General features: G+C 37.8%; 3 protein-coding genes across 3 annotated transcripts; all 3 read left to right on the top strand.

The window, feature by feature from the left end:
• Positions 1–848: 848 nt before the first annotated feature.
• PKNH_1243300 (copper transporter, putative) lies at positions 849–1976 on the top strand (the record flags this gene model as incomplete). The annotated part of the gene is made up of 2 exons (XM_002260447.1): positions 849–1397; positions 1605–1976. The coding sequence occupies 2 exons, from the start codon at positions 849–851 to the stop codon at positions 1974–1976; spliced, it is 921 nt and encodes a 306-aa protein (XP_002260483.1).
• A 1615-nt stretch (positions 1977–3591) lies between these two features.
• On the top strand, positions 3592–11901 carry PKNH_1243200 (DEAD/DEAH box helicase, putative; the record flags this gene model as incomplete). The annotated part of the gene is made up of 5 exons (XM_002260446.1): positions 3592–7918; positions 8222–10997; positions 11147–11242; positions 11486–11564; positions 11875–11901. The coding sequence occupies 5 exons, from the start codon at positions 3592–3594 to the stop codon at positions 11899–11901; spliced, it is 7305 nt and encodes a 2434-aa protein (XP_002260482.1).
• A 511-nt stretch (positions 11902–12412) lies between these two features.
• Positions 12413–16738, top strand: PKNH_1243100 (conserved Plasmodium protein, unknown function; the record flags this gene model as incomplete). The annotated part of the gene is made up of 4 exons (XM_002260445.1): positions 12413–13532; positions 13821–16117; positions 16272–16386; positions 16581–16738. 4 exons carry the CDS (start codon positions 12413–12415, stop codon positions 16736–16738), a joined length of 3690 nt encoding a protein of 1229 aa, XP_002260481.1.
• Positions 16739–17573: the final 835 nt, after the last annotated feature.

The following is a 17573-nucleotide window of genomic DNA, read 5'->3' as shown; positions in this document are numbered from 1 at the left end:
ACAAGCCTCCGAATCCACATATAATTGTAAAACACACGCAAAAAAAAAAAAAAAAAAAAAAATTAATCAAAGTGGAAATTTATGCAACCACATTCTGAATACACATATTGTTGCATGAAGCGATCTGCACCTATGCAGAACTCGCAAAAATGAGTCTCCCGTAGTAACTCATTTCGAGGTTTGCATTTTTCACTTATCACATAGGTAAATCGCTTTGCATTTATAAACGGAACAGATGGAAAATGCCACACGGGGAAGGGGTGCAAATCAAATTCTACTTCGTACCTAGGTCATGTAAAGATGCCATTGTGTTCCATATAACAAAGTGTATTCCAACGCCTAAAAATAACAGACCTTATAAAAAAAAATAAATATATATATATATATATATATATATATATATATATCTTAACCGTTAAGGCTATTTTTGCGCTAAAATTGGAACATAGTGATATATAATATGTTTTTGCATTGCATTGTACTTTTTTTTTTTTTTTTTTTTTTTCTCCTTGTGAAAGTAGCATAGGGTGAACATAAACTTTGCGAAGCATTTCGTGGAGAAAAATAATAACTTAGGAAAAGCAATTGTTAATGATTACGCATAGGTATATAACTGTACACGCGCAAGTTATTTATTCATGTACCCAAGAGAGAAGAAAAAAAAAAAAAAAAAAAAAAAAAAAAAAAAAAAAAAAAGACCCTAAAAGTTAATCATCCTCGTGGTTAATCTCATTCTACTCTGTTTAACTTGTTAGTCATCCTTGATATATATATTTTTTTTTATCCATCACCTACGTGTAATTGTTTTTCCGTTTTTCTTTTTACTACCCCAAACAAGCGCAACAGAAATGAATAGAAACATCTGGAGCGTGCTTCTAATAATTGTAGTTATAAATTTTTTACTGATCACGGGTAGAACGACGGACCAAAGGAACAACGGCAAAAATGGACCAGCGAACAACGAAAAAAAAGAACACAGCTGTTGTTCGAAAAAAGACTCAACTGAGAACCTCGAGGGAAAAAAGAAGGATGACGATATTTCAGGGGATGGCGAGACTTTAGAGGATAACAACATTTCAAAGGATGATAGGAACTCAAAGAATAATGGAGAGTGCACACCTTCCTTACACGTAGAATGTGCTCACAACTGCAGCAAAAAAAAACTGGCCTTTATTTATGATTGCTGGGACAATTTCAAATTGTATAGAAACATAATTGAACAGTACATGAGGGGCCAGGGGGAAAATAACTTCCAACTGCAAGGAACTGGCGATGAAAATAGCGACCACGATGGCGCTGGAAGTATCAACGGCCATAACATGGCCATGCCGATGCCCATGTCATTTCAGCTTTCAACGCATACGATTATTTTGTTTAAATTCTGGGAAACCAAAACGGTAATGCGAGCGAAAATCCCCTCGAAGTGCTGGCTGACCTGCTCATTTGCAATTAAGCAAACCGGCACGCGAGTTGTTAATCGGCACATCGTGCGATACACCATCTGCTGAACTTCTATTGACCACCTGCTCACAATTATATTTCAAACGTTTCACCTCCCATACACACCACATATACACCACATGCACACCTCCGTTACCCTACAGGAAGCGTCCTACTACATATCTCTTGTCATATGCCTACTTTTCGGCGTACTCTCAGTTCTACTGAAGGTGGTCCGACTGCAAGTGGAACAAACCCTGCCTAAAACCAAAGACACCAACATAATGAGGAGTGGAATTCTTTTTAAAAACAATTTAACCAGATCTGCGCTATCATTCATCATTTATTCATGGGACTACTTATTAATGCTAATTGTTATGACTTTCAATGTGGGCTTATTCGTCGCTGTGGTGGTGGGCCTATCGATTGGTTTCTTTTTATTTGGACATAAGTTTGTCACGTGTGGGAGTAATTCCACGGACGGGTTGGATGTCCACAAGGAATTTCATGGGGACCCCGCCTGTTGCGGGTGTTGACCCTTTGGCCATCATTCCAGTGATGTGCAGACAGCGCTCGACCTATTTGTGCCAAGCAGATGAATTTCGCAGTGCCTCTGCGTGTCCATATATATGCCTTTGTAATTCCCCTCACCTGGAAAAAGGCTAAAATGGAAGCGAGGCACCGAAACTCAATTTTAACTTCACCGTGAAAAGAGTACCTAGGCACGCAACTGATACACAGTGCCATTTGCTTCTACCCTCCTTCACTTATGTCCACATATTGTCAATGATTTTACTGTATTTTTTTTTTCTTTTTTTTTTTTTTTTGTTCCTTTTTATTTGTTTTTTTATATTTATAACTGGGCAAAATGTTATACTTCCCTTTTTGCATACACCCTCACCCTCTTCTTCATCCCTCTGACCCTTTCCACCATTTCGTTATTTTTGAATTTCTCCCTCATATATTATTTTCCGTGTGCCCTTGCTTTAAGAATCGCATTTGTTTTGTTCTGTTTTTTTTTTTTTCTGCACAAATGGATTACTGTCAAGTTGTATAATCTGTTACTGTATGTTCCTCCCTATCCTTTACATGTGTAGAAAGGGGCTCCCCCCCCGTCCCCAGCGTGGGTACGGACATACACTAATAACTAATCTTTTAAAAAAAAATGTATAAATATATATATTACTTTTCCCGCATTTTTTCAACAATTTTTTTTATTTCCCAATTTTTCTTAATTATTTTTTTCTTCCCCTTTAACCTACTGTTAAGTGGTATCAGAACTTTTTATATATTTTCGCAGAATTGGATCAGGGGTGGAAAAAGGGATTTTCTTTTTTTTTTTTTATGTAGAAGGTAACGTTTTTTTTTTTTTTTTTTTTCGTGCATCACAAGGTTATGTAGGCAATTTCGGATCTATTCAGTCTGCCACCGCGTTAACCTCCTAACCAGATGATCACTATTTAGAATGTAAGGGTTAGGAGCACTTGTTTACAATTTCATTCTTTAGTGGAATTTTATACACCCGACGTGCGAGAAGCAACGTATGCACATGCATCGTGCCCCCACCGAGCATCTGCACATAATGCTATACAGGAGGAGACACCTGTTAATCGCGTAGTCACAGAACTCATTTCATAAAGGGGACCCTAAATCTGTGGACGCAAATTGGAACAAATATTGTGTAAGGAGAAAGCCCTCAATCTGACTAGCTAATTACCTAACACCTAACGTAAAAGAAGAGGATAAGTGAAAAAATAAAGCAAACTACCTTGAAGAACGATAATTTTGGAGCTCCTATACAACGAAGTATGTTCATCCTTATGAATGATAGTGATATATAAAGAGTACTAACTATATATACGTATATATGCAAGGATTGCTTACTTGCAAAGTTGGGTACGAATTTTGCAATGCCAAGTGAAGTGGTCTCATAATTACAGAGAAAAGAGAGCGCCATTTTGGTTGCAAATAAATAAATGTAGAAACGCCTGCAACGATATAGTGTGTCTCAATATTTTGCGTCCTTCTCAGCGAAGCCTCACAGCACCATAAAGCGCTATCCCTGTAGGTGACATCGCTGACAGGGTGTGTGTACGTTCACAAACACATATTCACACTTGTGTCCAAGAGGGAAGAAGCAAGGCGGGGCACATGAAGCCGCGATTAAACAATCGAGTGAAGGGGAATTCGTACTATGAATACTCCATCAAGCATGGGAGGTACGACATCGACCAAGCGGTGGCGTACATAGAGAGGAGCTCCTTCTTCAGGAGCTGCGGCGGGGCGGGGCGTGGAGGCAGTGACAGGGATAGCAATTCAGATAGCAATTCAGATAGCAATTCAGATAGCAATTCAGATAGCAATTCAGATAGCAATTTAGATAGCAATTTAGATAGCAGTTTAAATAGCAGTTTAAATAGCAATTCAGATAGCAGTCACGATGAAAGCCGCAACAATAACCGCAGGGGCAGAAAGGAGCCCACCCTGCAACGGAAACTCCTGCGCCTGATGCGGGAGGAGAAGAAGTACATGCGGAACGGCACCCACAAGGAGAGAAGGCCACTGAAATCGAAAGGACGATCGAAGGACCATGATAGGGACCACCACGAAGGAGGCGAATCGGGGCTTATGTACGTGCATGATACGTGCGAACAAATTCTAAATAGCGGAAAAGCATTCAGCCAAAACACAGACAGGTACATCGTTATGAACGGAAGAAACCAAATAAAAAAAATAAGTCTAAACGAAATGAACGAACTTATTACAGAAATTATCTACACAACAATGACAAGGGACAATTTGGAAAATAGCCTCTTGGATCTTCTAGGAGAAGAACACATTGACTTTATATTTAATATTATTAAAAACAAGGAAAGCATAAGAAGAGATATCAAGCTGTTAAGCAAGTATGTAGATGTAAAGGAAAAAGTTCTCGCATCGAATTTCTTCATAACTGATAAAACAACAGACGGAATTAACAACAGAAAAAATATTCTAATAAAAAAGGAAAACATTGAAAAAATTGTAGATTTCTTTTTATATACATTAAAAGAAAACAATTTTGGAGATGTAAAAAAGATTTACATACCTAATGAAGAAAACAAGTTGGAAGAAATCCAGGTGCCCAGAAATACCTCCTACTCATATACAGATAATGTTACCAAAGTGAGGATTAACAGATTGGAAAATTTTCAATTCAGTAAAGACGAATTAGTTCCTGTGACTGTGTTACCCTTTTGGCACAGATACATTTTCGAATTTGAACATTTTAATTATGTACAATCCAAAGTTTTTAAGGCTGCTTTTCAGACGAATAAGAATTTACTCGTCTCCGCACCTACTGGCTGTGGAAAAACGAACATCGCCTTGCTAGTCATATTGCAGCAGATTTGCCTCTTCTGCGAGCAGAACGGAATCAGCCTGGAGAGGATTGCCCAGGCTTACCTGGTTCGCACCGGTGAGGGGGGGAGCACCCAGGAGGTTCGCCGTCCAGACGTACATCATGCGGAGCGCAAGGGACAGATGATCGGTGATCCCCCGGAAGGGGAATTCCCAAGTACGGACCAGCCAAATGAAGACGCCACAAATGAAGACGTCACAAATGAGGACCTCCCAGTTGGGGACCTCCCAGTTGGGGACCTCCCAGTTGGGGACCTCCCAGTTGAGGATCTCCCAGTTGGGAACCCCCTGGAGGAGGACCCCATGAATGAGGATCCCCCAAGCGACGAGGGCGCCAGCGACCACGCACCCCCGCGCGGTGGAAACTCCATAAGCGCAAAAGAATTCAAAATCATTTACATAGCTCCGATGAAGTCGCTCGTCTTCGAAATAACCAACCTGTTCCAAAGAAAGCTAAAAATTTTTAACCTAAAGGTTTGCGAATACACAAAGGAGCACAGCCTGACCTCCAAACAGTTGGAGGGAGTGCATATAATAGTAACGGTCCCGGAAAAGCTAGATATCCTTCTAAGAAATAGCAGTTACTCCACCACGGTATCTGACGAATCATTAATTAAGCACATCAAATGCCTGATCCTTGATGAAGTACATCTACTAAATACAGACAGAGGTGATGTTATCGAAACGATTGTTGCTCGATTTTTGAGATACTCGGAAACGTCACAGTCGGTTAGGAGAATAATGGCCATGTCAGCCACGCTCCCAAATTACAACGACGTGAGGGACTTTCTAAAAGTGGAGAAGGACATGTGCTTCTACTTCAACGAAAGCTATAGATCCATCCAGCTCGACAAAACGCTGTACGGAATACATGAAAAAAATATGAACAAGTTGAATATAGCAAAAAATATATATGCCTATGGCGAAATTATAAATGCCTTGAAGAAAGACAAGCAGTGCATCATCTTTGTATGTTCAAGAAATGACACCAATAAAACTATACAATTCCTCATAGACTATGCTGTGAAAAATGGAGAGATTAATTATTTCGTTAATAACCTCTACACAGATAGCGATATAAATAAGAGAATTAAAAAATCGAATAACATGTATGTGAAGCAGTTTTATGAATTCGGATGCTCCATACATCACGCAGGCATGTCGAGATTTGACAAAATATTGGTGGAAGATTTATTCAAGAAAAAGGCTTTCAACGTATTATGCTGCACATCGACCTTAGCATGGGGAGTTAACCTACCTGTGCATACCGTCATCATCAAAGGTACAAACTTTTTTTCCTCAGAAAGCGGAAAAATGGAAGATATGGATATTCTCAATATTAACCAAATATTCGGAAGATGCGGTAGACCGCAGTACGAAGATCACGGACATGCTATCCTCATAACAGAGAGGACAAAACTATACAAGTATATAAAACTATTAACCAATAATACCATCATTGAGTCAACCTTTTTAAAAAATATAGAAAATCACTTAAACGCAGAAATAAGCATAGGAACAACCAAAAATGTAGAGGATGGTATCAAGTGGCTGGAATATACCTACCTGTATGTGAGAATGCAAAAGAACCCCAATCTGTACGATGCCGACCTAACCACAGACATTCATTTGTACAACAAAAGAAAGGAAATTATACTAAAGGCTATTCAAAACTTGAGTGAGAATAAATTAGTAAGGAGAGTATTCCTCACCAACGACTTTATCGGAACCTTCTATGGACACATAGCAGCCAAGTACTATGTGGATTATCAAACCATAGGAATTTTCGCGGCAAACATTGACAGAAGTAATTACGTAGAAATTATTGACGTTATCAGCAAATCAAAGGAATTCGAAAATATACAAATTAGAAATGAAGATATGAAAGATTTTATGTGGTTAAAAAGTAAATGTGAAATAAGCGAACAATACGATGAATCAAAGTGTATGACACTACGAATATTGATCGAATCATACCTCAGAAGGATACAAATAAATAATTTTTCTCTCATTTGTGAAATTAACTATGTGATACAAAACATTATCCGCATCCTATATGCTTACTACGAAATATGCCTTAATATTTTGAAGAATATTTCCAACTTGATTATGAATACCCATAATCTTATTGTATCTATTTTGAGGAGACTCCCCATCAACTGTTGCGTCTTCAGGCACTTCTGCTACAAGAATGAGTTACTGGAAAAGAAGAATTTGACATTTTCTAGCCACAACGCCAAAGATAAGAAAAACAGAAACGATCCCACAGAAGATAATGCAGCTTCTAACCCAAACCATCTTCTACCCTACAGAGGGAAGTACGTAAATCCGGCAGAAATGTTGGAAGAGCAACAATACGGTAATAATCATGATTCATATGATACACCACAGGGAAGGTATCGGAAGAACCAGAACTACACCGTGTATTTAAAAGAATCTGTGGTGAACATTTTAGAAAAGAAAAAACTAACACATGAATCTATCGACACGTTAACGAAAAGCGAACTCCTTTTCTTTCTAAGAAATGAAGTCTACACCAACCAAATTTTGTACTACAAGAATGTAATTCCAAACTTACACATCGATGGATACATTCAGCCCATAACCCAGACGATCATGAAAATAAATCTCCAGGTGCAACTCATAAATACTATTTGGTCAGATCAGTGGAATGATCTTCAGGAGAATTTTCATCTTTTCCTTTTGAACACATTGAATAATGATATTTTATATTTCCAAAAATTTTCTATTCATAAGAAAGACAGGAAAAAAATCCATGATATTTCTTTCGAATTTCCCATATCGAATCAAATGCCCCCGCAAATCACAGTCCAATTTTTATCCATGAATTGGTGCAATTTGTCCTACGTCCATATTTTCAATACAAATAACTTATTCATTAATCAGAAGATTAATATATTTTCCGAAATCTTTCCGGTCGTTCCACTATCCACGCAAATTTTGAGAATTCCTAGCTACATCAAGTTCTTTTCCTTCCGATACTTCAACCCTATTCAGACGCAGATGTTCCACGCCACGTTCCACACGGACGAGAACATCCTCCTGGGGGCTCCTACAGGTAGGTTTCCTCAGCGCCTTATTTTCGCGCTGCACAACATCATAACAACGTTACTTCATAAACTCATAACAACGTTACTTCATAAACTCATAACAACGTTACTTCATAAACTCATAACAACGTTACTTCATAAACGCATAACAACGTTACTTCATAACAACATAACAACATAACAACATAACAACATAACAACATAACAACATAACAACATAACAACATAACAACATAACAACATAACAACATAACAACATAACAACATAACCTCATAACAACGTAACCTACTACCCGATTACCCCCCCGCAGGAAGCGGCAAGACCGTCATCGGAGAGCTGTGCATCCTGAGGAACCTGTTGCACCATGAACGGGAAAAATCTGTGTACATATGCCCCATGAAAGCCATTGTAAATGAGCGGTACAAAAGTTGGGCGAGCAAATTTAAAAACCTGCTAAACAAAAACGTAATTGAACTGACAGGAGATAAGAACGAAAATAAAGAAAACATCGTAGACAGTGACATAATCATATGTACACCAGAAAAATTAGATGTTATATCCAGAAATTGGAAAAACAAAAAATTCATCAAAAACGTTAGTTTGATAATTTTTGATGAAATACATTTACTGGGTCAGGAAAACAGAGGAGGTGTCATTGAAATATTAATTAATCGTTTTAAAAATATGGAACAATATTTGAATAAAAAAATAAGACTTGTTGGATTAACCACCGTCATAACGAGTGTGGACGATTTGGTTTTATGGCTCGATGTGAAAGAAAATTATCTTTTTAATTTCCCGTCCTCTTGCCGTATAGTACCGTGTAAAACGCACATTCTAGGCTTCACCCAAAAGGCATACTGCGCAAGAATGTCAGTAATGAACAAAAACGTCTTCGATGCTATTAACCAGTATGCACAATCCAAAAATGTACTTATATTTGTTTCTTCCAGAAGACAAACGAGAGTTACCGGATATGATATTATTTCTCTCAACCTCAGTTCCCACAATCTTAACTTTTTGCATACAGAAAATTTGCTGAATGATAAGAGCCACATTCAGTTTTTACTTAACAGTAGTAAAAAAAAGGACGGAAAAAAGAAAAAAAAAAAAAAAAGACCTGCAACAGATGAGGAGGAAACAAGTAAGCGCCAAGGACGTCGTCGCACTTATGACGATGGAAACCATTATGACAGTGACAGTGGTGAAGAAGAATCAAACGATGTGCTAGATTTTACCTCCCTAATGAGCAAAAACCTATCTGGAGAAGAAAAAACGCAAGTAGCCAACATGCTCTTCCAAAACTACTTGAACATAATAGAGAATGAACACTTGAAAGATTTGCTCAGGTACGGAATAGGAATCCATCACGCTGGGTTAAACGAAAATGACAAAAATATTGTAGAATATTTTTTCTTAAATAAAATAATTCAAATACTTATATGTACATCCACCTTAGCATGGGGAATTAACCTTCCAGCTTATCTAGTAATCATAAAAGGAAATGAATTCTACGATGCCAAAACGAAAAAGTACAAGGATATTTCATACACGGATTTACTACAAATGATTGGTAGAGCTGGCAGACCACAATTTGACGACAAAGCTTTAGCTATATTGCTAGTTCAAGAAAAAAGAAAAAACGCAATCAAAAATTTTCTCTATCATCCTATGAATATAGAATCCAATATTATTGAAAATCTAAATGAACACATCAATGCAGAAATCTGTTCCAAAGTTATAAACAACAAAGAAGATATTTTTAACTACCTTACAAAGTCCTATTACTTTAAAAGGCTTTTTTCCAACCCCTCTTACTACATCAAAGATGTACAATATGTCCAACTGTTTGATAATAATATACTCTCTAATCAGGCCAAGAAAGTTATATATGAGCATGTGAACAAAATTATCGATAGCACAATCAGCTTTTTAGAAAACAACAAGTGTATACAAGTCACTATGGAGGATTACATGCAAAGTTATTACTCAACCCCCCTCGGGCATATTGCCTCCGTGTACTACCTGAAATGTGAAACGGTGTCTTTCTTCTACAAAATGGTTGAAAAGAGTTGTACAAATTGTTATGCTATGGATGAAGAAGATGATGTGGAAGAAAATCACAGGGAAGATCTCCAAAATGGCAATGGTGTGGTCGATCCGGGGGAGGCAGGCATGGACTTGCAGGAAGGCACCAAGAGGGAGGTAATAAGCGGCGAGATGCATAACGTGAAAAGCGAAACACCGGAGGAAGATCACTCTGTAGAGGATAAAGCAACCACCCTCGACCACCCCGACAAATCTCATCGTCGCCACCGTGCACAGGAAAAGGAACTCGACTTTTACGGGCTGTTCGCACTCATCGCACAGGCCAGGGAGTTTGATGATGTCCCCCTGAGGCACAACGAAGACCAATACAACGTGAAGCTGAGAAACCAAATTCCCCTAGACATTGACATGAATATGAAAAATATCAAAACATACCTCCTGCTCCTCTCCCGTTTGTACGAATGCACCTACGAAACGGTAGACTATCACATCGACTTAAAATTAGTCATGGACCAAATAGCAAGAGTAATTAATGGCTTCATTGATATATGCTTACTTTTTGGCAAGTATAATTACATAAAAAATTTGATCCTCATATATCAGTGTATTAACCAGAAAATTCAGCCCACCCAAAATTCCCTCTATCAGATTAAGGACATAAATAATAGCCAGCTAGCCAAATTGGAAGAATTGCAAATAAAAAATTTAAATGACCTACTAAAATTTGATAAATCCTTTTTATATTCACTTAACATTTTCCATACCTCTCAGTTGGATTTTATTTTTAAAATTCCCTCACTAACTAGCAGTGTCAAATTATTTTACAAAAATGTTAATCCTAGTAATGAGGTCGCGGAAAAGAAAAACAACTTTGTTAGCATTCCTTGTGTAAATCATCTAAAAAATGAAAATAAATTTGTTTTTAAGATGAAACATCATGATCCGAATGAAATTATCATTAGAGTTTTTTTTTGTTTTTTTAATAAAGTATCGCGGGATTCAAATTCGAGTGCCTCCTCCGGTGCAAATGTGCAGTGGTAAGAAAGCAGCTGTACGTACATTTTGTTAGTGTACGCATAATTACCTATATTCATCAGGGAATATAGCCTTGCGGAAATTAAACTTATACTTCCGTACAAATGCGCGAGCTTTTTAACATCTTTGCACTCTCCGCCTCCCCCCTTAGGTACGCCATCCTGCACGATTGTGCGCAAGACGAATCGGTTTCTATCAAGCGCTTCAACAATTCGGCACTAAAGAGAACATCATCCGTCTCATTCACGTAGGAAATCTGCCCCCCACGGCTAAAATAGCCCTGGCACAGGTGCCCCACTTCATTTTGGGGTACACGCGAAAGATGCAAGGGCTAGCCGTAACATTTTTTGTCTTCATCTTTGTCGTGGATTTCCTCAAGTCGTTCTTAAATACCTCCTCTCTTTATCACCATTTTTTTTTTTTTTTTTTTTTTTTTTTTATTTATTTTAATAGTTTGATTTGATTTTATTTTTTTTTTTCCTGCATGCAGTTTGGAAGACCTAGTCCAGGGGATCTACAATTTTTCCGTGTACGCACATAGTGACACTTACTACGGACTAGACCACCAGGTTAGAAAGAAAAACGCTTTTAAAAAAGCGTACTTTTTTTTTTTTTTTTATTGTATGCCCATGAATTGTTTCATCTCCACGTGCTCATCGAATGCAGTATTTTTCTGCTTACCTTCCTGAGATGTTCGTTTTTCCGTGTGTGAATTTATTTTGATGTTATTAGTTGGAATTTGTAGAAGTGTACGGAAACGTCATTTTTTTTTTGGGGCCCCACTTTGTCCCCATTTCGTCTCCACTTTGGTCCCATGCTTGGCCCACTTTTGCCCCATTTTCACACATGGTAATTTTTCACCCTCTCCTACGCGTACAGGTACACATTCAACTTTCTGTTGAATAAGCGAAGAAGGAAAACTCTCTCTAACGCAAATAGCTTCTTTATTTTTGACGTATTTATTTTTTTTTATTTTTTTTTTTTTATCACTTTTGTGAAAATTTTCTCCCATTTAAGTGTCCAACATTATTTCACATTTAACACCCCAAATCAATGACCTACAAAAAAAAAAAAAAAAAAAAAAAAGGAAAAAAACTCTCCTATAGAAAATTAAGCTCGAAAAAAACTTCCACGCGGTTATCTTGTGCGATCCTTTGTTGATAGATTCAACTTGGAGCAAATTTCCTAAACCTGAGGTTCTTAGAAATTGGGTCGGTTTGGGCCAACACTCCGATTTGGTGCTCCGACTTCAACCATTCGGTACTTGTTCTCCCCACGGTGTTTTATTTCTTTGGGCTCACGTTGAAAAGGGAAACACGTGAAGTTCACTTCCACGATATCTGCGCTTACAAAAGCCCCTTACCCTACGTATAGCTTCACTATGTACCACTTCCCGTACACATCGGTCGCCTTCCCCATGGAGCTCACCTGGAGAGAAAACTTTGACTCCGTGGAGATAAGGCTGAAAAAGGAAATCAGCGGAGAAGGTGGAGACAGCAACAAAAGCGTCTTCTCCGATGTCAGATGCATAGAAGACCTGTCCTCCTACGACGAATACGTAGTTGAAGTGGAAAAGGCAAAAGACCTCCTTATATCTGACACGTACATCAGAATAAACCAGAAAAATAAAACCATGAACATCGATTTGTATGACAAAATAAGCATGGACAAGGATCATGTACATGTTAGAGAAAACACCCATTTCATTATCCTAAATTTGAAGAAAAAAGAAAGGAAATTATGGGGACATTTATGTTACTTCAATATATTCGTCATATACAGAAATGCCATGTATCCAAATTTGATAAAATGCACAAAGGAAGAAAAGAAGATATTAATTGCACAGGAGAAGAAATTCAAATCGGTCATTAATGATAGAAGAATCAAAAGTTTAGATGATCTAAAGAAAATGCTCAGGAGAAATAGAAACTCGCGAGACGACTTTATGAAGAAGTTACAGGATGATGCGCAAAGGATACAATCCCAGATGGAGGAACAAAAAAATGAGCTCCTTCGAAATCAGAAGGAAGAAATCCGAAAAAGAGCGGTAGACTCAATATATGAGGATTGTGACGAAAGCGAAATGAATAAACTGGATGAGCACCATGAGATAGACATGGGAAATCGCTCACATGAAAATGTGGACAACCGGAGCGAACTGCACATCTCTGGAGAAAAAAAATCGAATGATATAAATAGCCAGGTGGAAGGACTCGTCCCAAATGACATAGGAAGTAAGCATCAATTGGTAGCATCCGGTTCCGACATAGTTAAGAAGGACGAACCTAAAGTACTACTACTCCAAGATCGAGAAACACAAAATAAGGTCATCGAATTGAAGTTTACACAGATGAAGAGGAACGAACTTCCTGCAAGAGAATCCAGAATGCTCAACAAGAAGCTACCCACTTGCACGTCCACCAAAAATTTCTTCCTCATCGTATTGATAGAAAAGGCAAAGAAGCTCTACTTGAAGAATTCCGATTTTGTCAGTTGTTTGGAGACACTGAAATCGGTATTATCCTACTTGGTCGTAGGTGAGAAATCGAGTGAAGGAGTTCATCGCCCATGTCTAAGGGAGGGGGACACCTGTGGGCTTCCTCCAGTACATGTGTGCATATACACATATACACACATACATATATGTATATACATGTATATGTATATATGCATAGATTATAAATGTGTGCATTTGTGATCCCTCCCGCTTTCGCCGAGCCTGCGATGCATCTTACATTTGTACGAGTCAGAATGAAAAAAAAAATTTGGGAACACCCTACACACATGCCCCCCTTCATCTGCTTCTTCCCATCAAAAAATTGCAGGCCACGAACTAAGTAAGGAGGAACACATAAAGGTGCTAAACAATTTCTCCCTCCTACACCTGCTAACGAACAACCTGGAAGAATGCATTCTCGCATGTGACAGATGCTTGGTTGTAATAAACGAAGAAGTAAAATCCTACAATGTCGAGGATTTCGTTTTTGAGGAAAACGCGCTAAAGGATGGAAACAACAGTCATATGAAGACATGGAACACGTTAGAAAAAATAAAATCAAAAAACTGTGTTCAGTATCTTTACAGCATCTACACCATTGTCAGTGCACGAAAAGTACTTGCGTTAATTAAACAAGGGGAAGAAAACCATTTAGAAAATGTAGAAAAAATTTACCTCTCAATTGAAGATATAAAAAAATATTTACCATGCCATATTTTTGAAAATTTCCAAAAGGGAATTACAAACCTGAGACTTTTCACCACCCTGATGAAGCAAGTACGCAACATCAACTTGGAATGCATTTCACACACAGATCAAGTAAAGCAGGGATTAGCACTAATGAACAAACATATGGTAGGGAAATATTTTCGACATGATATTTCTTTCTGTTTCTGCTTTACCATGATCAGATCTTACAATTTAAAGAACCTCAACAGATATTACGAAAACGTTGTAAACATTGTGCTCTGTATTTTCGTCCTCATAGAAAAAGAACAAGAAAATTATTTCCATTTAAATAATGTAGAACGTTGTGCAGCATCGACTTTTACTATTCTTCACGTATACCAGTTTCTTCTTCTCATTAAAAATGAAAGTAGTTTTTGTGACAAAGTAGGAGAAATGGACAATTTCGATGTAGACGCATTTCAATGCCCTCAAATAAGAGACGAAATTATGCACACTTTGACAAATCACATGGTGGGAGAGTACACCGACTTGGATTTTATTCTTCAAAATAACCTTTTCTTGAAGGGAATCGTTTCTCCCATTTATCGCGATGGGGATGATATACTTCAAGAGGAAGCACTGCAGAAACGTTGTGAAAATAATCAGAAGGAGGAGGAACTCCTAATTGAAGAACACACAACAGATACGTGCCAAACGAAGGAACAACTATTCCCCCTTAGGGATAACCTCTTACAGAACATCCCGTACAAAATGAAGAAGAGTGGAAAAATCGTCAAACATTTTTGCAGAGCTAATACACACACATATCATGTGAGGATCGAAACTTTTGGAAGTGTGACAGAGTACCTCAACGTGAAGCAGAAATGTGAGTTGCTCAAAATAGAGATTGTTACAAAAATGATAAAATCCATGTGCTATACGCTAAATATAATACAAAAAATGCACAAGGAAAATGAAAAAAAAAAGACGCAGATGAAAAAAGTTATCTACACCTTACTAGCTGATTTATCTTGGAGCATCCATAATATTAACCCCTCCTGTGGAGAAACAGAAAATGTGATTAGCCTCCTGTTTCTCTACTTTTGCTTTTCCTTTATTTATAATTATCCAAAGAATGAATTCATCATCGATACGCATTACAAGAGGGTCAACGAGGAGGCCCCTTCGAACTATCTCTCCCTCAATGATGCCGCAAATGAGGGAGCAAAATTTTCCAAAGACAAGTTGAAAAGCATACTTGAAAAAACGTTCCTGTATAAATTTTTCTTAGACTACAAAAAATATATTGATCTGGAAAAAAAAAAAAAAAAAAATCAAAGTTCTGTGGAATTCACATCACAATATGATCCTGAGCATAATGCCATGCTGCAGAAAATTACTTTTTTGATCAAAAAAATTAAAAAAGAATCAAAAGGAAAAACAAAAATAAATAGTTACTATCCAATAATAACATTAATCAACAACAAATACATGCAGGAGTTACAACAGTTTGCTTCATTCCTTGAGAAAAAATATTTCTACTTAGAGTCTATGAGATGCAGAATTTTGCTCCTAACTTCTCATTACTATTCTCCTTCCTTGTCCAATTTTAGCCTTCCCTACATATTCGCTTTTCGCACTATTTTTGCTTCATCCTTTTTCGAAACAAATGAACAAAGAAAAGTTACACCAAATAACAGCCTCACGATTGCATCAAAAAAAAAATTACAGAAAAGTGTATCCCATTTTACCGATGCAGCGTCGCTCACATTTAAGAATGCAAAACGAACTCACTTTTTACAATCACTTAAAGATGGAGATGTGCAAAAAGCGTTAGTGCCTTACATTCGAACTGTCTTATGTAGACTTAAAAGGGTTAAAATTGTGCGAACCATTTCTACCTCTCTACATCGCATACACGCTGATGGGGACATTCAAGCAAACATTCGGGAAGTCGTAAGTGCTACATTATCGATGCATCAGCCGTTTGACTAGTACATTTCTGAGGATAGTAAATCAGCCAAACACCTCATCCTGTCGAAAAAAAATATCGGCAGTGTATCTCATTTATTTTTCAACCCCTTTTTCCCCCCCCACACACATTTATCAGCTTCTAATATATTTGGACAACCTCTCCGTTGACTTCTACATTTTGAACCGCGTTTTCCATTTCTCCCTTCAAGAGCACATATCTCCCCCCTTGCTCCTTAACGAGAAAGCAACAAGTAGGTTCTCCATGGGTGGCTACATTACCACGAAGCAGTATATAAATATATATATATATGTCTACATGCATATGTAGGTATATATGTATGTTCATCATTGCAACGTACGCGTCCTTCCATTGTTTACTCCTCACCGAACAACACATTTGCACAAATATGTGCCATAATTTTTTCCTTTCAAATTTTGTACTCAGAAAACACTATCAAGTTTAGTGACATTTCCTGTTGCGCCAAATCGACAAAGCTACTTTCAAACATCGAGGAATATAAGCATGTGCTTAATCACTATTACAAGAAATTCTTAAGAACTAAAATTTTACTTTTAAGTGGTCAATGTACTCTCTGCCTTTGAGGCACAACCTCCAATTGTTTTCTTGTACTTCATTTTTTTTACTTACAAGACGAAAAGAAGGGGAAACGAAAACCAACCAGACAGAGTGGATCGGAGTGCCCAAGGAAATACCAAAAGATTCAACAAATGGAGTTCATTACAAGTGTTGTTTTCTTGCAGAGGTAACTCCTTTTGTGATGTTTTTATCCCATGTGGGTACTCCTTTATGCTATTTTTCCCTCTCACCCTTTTGTGAAAGCTTCTTCCTCCCACGAACAAAATACATCTGTACCATTTTTCCCCAAGCGCAAGGAACAAAGGCGTGTGTATGTGTGTGTGTGTATGGAAAGGGGGGGGGGGGGGGGGTCACAAAACAGTGCTGTTCAGAGAACACAACATGAACGGGCACCCGCATAGAATGCATAGCAAAACGTTCTTTTTACATCCATCGCCGCGAACTTACGCGACGAAACTTTCACAACTCGTACATAATTTATAAAACTTGCGAGGCCAAACATGGCGTGGCCTTCCCTCTCGATTACATTTTTTTTCAAACCATTTTCCACTATCAACGCCTTTGTGGAAAATTCACCAAACGAATACCACAAACGCGGCAACGCGTCGCGGAAATTCTGTAATGGTGTAATGTCCCAAAGCGTCGTAAAAACGTCGAAGAAGGTCGCAATAATATAAAGAAAAAAATTCAAAGGAACATCATTTTTAAACATGTAACAGAATGAAAAACGCGGGGAAATAAAAAGGCTCATTTTTTTCCATTGCCTCGCAATTTCGCAACTTCTCTGTTTCGTTGCCCCACTGCTTAACTGCTACACTGTACTTTTTTTTTTTTCTTTCT

This window comes from Plasmodium knowlesi, assembly GCF_000006355.2.
Source record: "Plasmodium knowlesi strain H genome assembly, chromosome: 12".
Lineage (NCBI taxonomy): Eukaryota > Apicomplexa > Aconoidasida > Haemosporida > Plasmodiidae > Plasmodium > Plasmodium knowlesi.
The sequence above is the reverse complement of the archived record's forward strand: the minus strand, read 5'-3'. Positions and strand labels throughout refer to the sequence as shown.